A 4212-nucleotide genomic window follows, 5' to 3' on the forward strand; every position below is an offset into this window, starting at 1 on the left:
GTTTGTACCCATGTGTATACCGTCACATGACATTGTATATTTAATCAATGATAGAAAAATTACATATGATATATTTATTTTTTATGCCTAAACTTTGTATCATGTATTTATATTTTTAGTTTGTACCCACTTTTAATTTGCAACATTTTTTTAAATTTTTAGTATTTTATTTTTAGTTTTATTTTGTACCCATGTATTAATTTCTTTTAGCGCCTATATTTTTTAAAAATTCATTTGTACTCATAATTTTTTAATCTTTTATTTGTACCCTAATTTATTTATAATGTATCCATTCTTCTTTATTAATGTACCACTTTGTTATAAGTGAAATGTACCAATTTTTTTGTAAAATGTACCAATTTTTTTTAACACTATGGATACATTCTGTCACAGCTCGTCCCGAGATTCTACTTATCGAGGTTGTGAAAAGACGAAAGTACCCTTGACGGTTACTAAGGTATGTGTGTGGCATGTTTTGAATAATGCATATTTTCCTAAGTTTTGGAAAATTTAAGTTGGATTAAAAGATGTGTGTATATTTGTGTGGTTAGGGAATTAAAGAGTGACTTGTTTTGGGTGGACCACACACACACAAACACGGGACAAACCCTTTCCTTCCCCGTGCTCTCTCTCTTCCCTTGCAGTTTTCTCTCTTCCTCTCGAACCCGTACTGACCAAAGCACCAATCCCTCAATTTCTTCGCGGATTGAAGCTAAACAGGTGAGTTTCTTCATCCTTTTAACCTCCTTATTCGAATGGTGTTACTTTTAAAACTGGAAACCTTCGAAATCACATGAAATCCGAACCCCAGTTTGATGTCACTGTTCATGCACACGTGAATTGTTGACTTTCACGGGATTCTAAGCTTACAAGGAGCTTAGTGAGGTCTCAAGGAAGCTCAGAGTGTTTAGTTTGAAGGTTTTGAACGTCGGGATTGCCGGGTTCGAAGTTGGCCGATTTTCTTGGAATTTCTCCGGTGAGATTTCGTACGTTTTTGAACCTTAAAGTAGTGTAACATGATTCTACATGCTTAGGGCTTCATTTTGATATAAAATGCGTGAAAAATGGTTGAGAAATGACAGAGAACAAGGAGATTGAAAAATCTCCAGTTTTCCGGCGACCGACAAAACCGGTCCGGCGACTGGACGAAGAAGGTGACGCGCGTGGGGGCGCGTGGGTCCGTGCCCCTCCCGGCACATGGGGGCGCGTGCGGCCTCAAAATTTTTTTCTAAAAACACCTCGACGTCCGTGACGTCGAGTAGGTCACTGTGGTATATTCATATACACAAATTGAGCATCGTATGAGAAGTTATTTCGAATTGTCGGTTATGTGCTTTAATTAACATTTTTATAGTTGTTTCGCATATAGGTGATACCTATCCCGATGACGAACGCATTCAAGGATGTAACGGGGGTCACGAGCCTTCGACTTATCAGTGAGTGGGCAGTTATTTTCTGTTATTACCTGTATACTACTGAATTTCCCAGAAATCGAATTTAAATGAAAGTATGTTTTAAAATGCCATGCATGCATATTATGAATTCTATGAATTAGTAATTGATGCATATATATGTGAAATGGTGCTGTGGACGCACAGGTGAGTATCAGGTGAGTTTATGTTATTCATGTGAGCTATTGATGATGTGAATTGTGTTGAGAGCTCATAACCTGCACCTTTGGTGTTAGTGCTTATATTATTCACCCGCACCACACGCTCACCTTGGATCCAAGTAGGTGCATGTCGTACAGACCATGAGAGGGTTTCGACATGTCGTACAGACCATGAGAGGGTTCCAACATGTCGTACAGACCATGAGAGGGTTCCAACATGTCGTACAGACCATAGAGTGGTTCCGACTATAGGTGATTTTAGATTATTATACAGCTGTTGATGAGAGAAGCACTAGAGCGTATTCTTACACCTTTCTTATCGTACAAACTACTTCAGGTAGTTCCAATTTATGTGCAGAGTAGCGCCGTACAGGTCACTGCGGTGACTCTAGTTGGATGGGATATTGAGCTTTAGAATTAACCGTACAGGACCAACTGCAAGGTCTCCGGTTGATTCCTTATTTCACCTGTTATAATGTTGCATTCTTATTCTGTTGTTGACATTTATAGCATGGCATACCTTCTGATTTTTTTTATTAAGAATTGTGATTTGAGATATATGAAGATTATATGCATATTATGTTATTTTCTGGGAAAGTATACAGGTTTTACAGCGAGGGGTTAGAAATATTATTATTTGAAATGTTTTCAAAAAGCTTTGTTTTATTGACCCACTCAACTTTGTTTTACGCCCCTCCAGGTTCTAGTTATCAGCGTTGGTGGCCCAATAGGATTTCCACGGCATTCTGACAGACTACTCATGTAGGACTCACCTTTGGGTGTTGTAATTTAGTTATGGTCCTACTTGACTGCACCTAGTACTTATGCTCTGAATATGCGTGTTTCACACTTAAACTTACTCTAGCACGTTGCTTGGTTATTATTGCTAGTATTTGGTTTTTATTTCTTTGTAATTCTCTTACCTATTGCTTCTGCGTCGCACTTTTGGTTACGTCACACTCACGTGACGGCCAGCATGCCTTGATTCTAGGATCGGGGTGTGTCAATTTGGTATCAGAGCCTAGGTTGCAGTCTTGTATATATTGTTAATGCTCTAATGATCTTTTGATGCCTTCCGTCAGAACTATGTCGCCTCGTAGGGAATCACGTCGTGCTTCTGAGCCTAATTTCCCTGATATAACTCAATTAGGGGAAGCGATGGCCCATGCCTTTCAGAATGCAATCCGTCATCCTCCTCCTCAAAGAACACCCTTGGAGACTATGTATAATTTGAAATTGGACAATTTCATGGGTAATGAGGGTCATGAAGGGGCAGAAAAGTGGTTAGACCATATTGAGAAGACTTTTCAAGTGATGCAGAGTCAAGGGAATCTTCCTGCTAATAGATGGGTTGAGACCACTACTTGGTTTTTAGGACGAGAGCTAGCAACTTAGTGGGTAAATTAAACTCAGTTTATGTCACTTGAGATGGCAGCTGATTGGAAGTATTCAAAGAGAATTTTAAGAAAAGATTTGTTCCTCCGAAGTACATTGATCGTAAGATGCAGAAGTTCACTCAATTGAAGCAAAAGAATATGTCGGCGTATGAGTATTACAGGAAGTTTATAGACTTATCTCGTTATGATCCTGATATAGCTGGTAATCAGGCAGAGATGCTTCGCCGTTTTAAGCTGGGAACTAAGAGGAAATGGCGGACTTTTGCTAGTGCGCTTCCTTGCACCACTTATCATGAGTTTTCTGAGATTTTGGTTCGGATGGAGGATTCCGACAACCTTCCTATTAATAGTGAGGATGATGAAGATAAGAATGATAATCAGAAGAAAGATGATAGGGGTAAAGGTATCTCCACTCAGGGACCCCATAAGACACAGAATTTCAAGAAAAGTGGAGCGAGCTCGAGTTCTTCCAGCGGAGGATTTAGTGTCACAGGCCCGAGGAGAGGTGGAAGATTTGCTAGTGGACCTAGTTTTCAGTGGCAGAGAGACTTTGGTGGTGCTGGTGGTTCTGGTGCTCCGTTGTGCCGCCGTTGTAACTTCAGACATCATGGAGAGTGTAGGAGAAGTGGTGGTGCTTGCTAGACTTATAGACATATGGGACATAGGGCTGCTCAGTGTCCCTAGAGTCAGCAGAGATCTCAACAGTCTGCTATGCCACCTCCAGCGCCGATTCAGCAGAACTTTGGATCAGGCAGTTATGGTCAGACGGTTCGTGGTGGTGCTTACCATTATTAGGGTGATGCTACTCCCTATGCTTCCGGACAGAATCAGTACTTCCAGGATCCTTATTTTCAGACTGGGTATTCCCAAGATCTTGGAGGTTATACTTTTTATCCTTCCATGCCAGCTAGTGGATCTCAGTGGTATCTGATGCGAATAATATAAGCACACAAAATTTAACCCTCTTTTTGACAATTGTAGTATAGATGTAAGTAGGGTATCGTTCTAGGCCGGGGATTAGGAGGGATTGCTAATCTATTCTAAATTAATTTAAAAATATTAAACAAGACTCAAGGACACAAAACTAGGCTAAAAGCTCTAATAACTCGAAACACACTTAGAATGACTCAAAATAATGAAAACAATCAAATTAGACACTAGGAACTGAAATGGACGGAAATTGAATTAAAAGACTAACAACAA

The 4212-nt window shown here is 39.9% G+C and overlaps 1 protein-coding gene across 2 annotated transcripts; it reads left to right on the plus strand.

Annotated features, from left to right (window-relative positions):
• Window positions 1-602: 602 nt before the first annotated feature.
• Window positions 603-3975, plus strand: LOC114820609 (uncharacterized). 2 transcript variants are annotated; one of them, XR_011575078.1, is made up of 4 exons: window positions 755-976; window positions 1370-1436; window positions 2313-2374; window positions 2695-2874. XR_011575078.1 is itself a non-coding variant. In XM_070811177.1 (2 exons), the coding sequence occupies exon 2, from the start codon at window positions 3115-3117 to the stop codon at window positions 3649-3651; it is 537 nt and encodes a 178-aa protein (XP_070667278.1). In that variant the 5' UTR covers window positions 603-720; window positions 1370-3114; the 3' UTR covers window positions 3652-3975. The 2 variants fall into 2 exon arrangements, 1 of the variants encoding a protein (XP_070667278.1); XM_070811177.1 differs by lacking the exon at window positions 755-976 and adding an exon at window positions 603-720 and having other exon boundaries at window positions 1370-3975.
• The last annotated feature ends 237 nt before the right edge of the window (window positions 3976-4212 follow it).

This window comes from Malus domestica, chromosome 13 (assembly GCF_042453785.1).
Source record: "Malus domestica chromosome 13, GDT2T_hap1".
NCBI classification, from domain to species: Eukaryota; Viridiplantae; Streptophyta; class Magnoliopsida; order Rosales; family Rosaceae; genus Malus; species Malus domestica.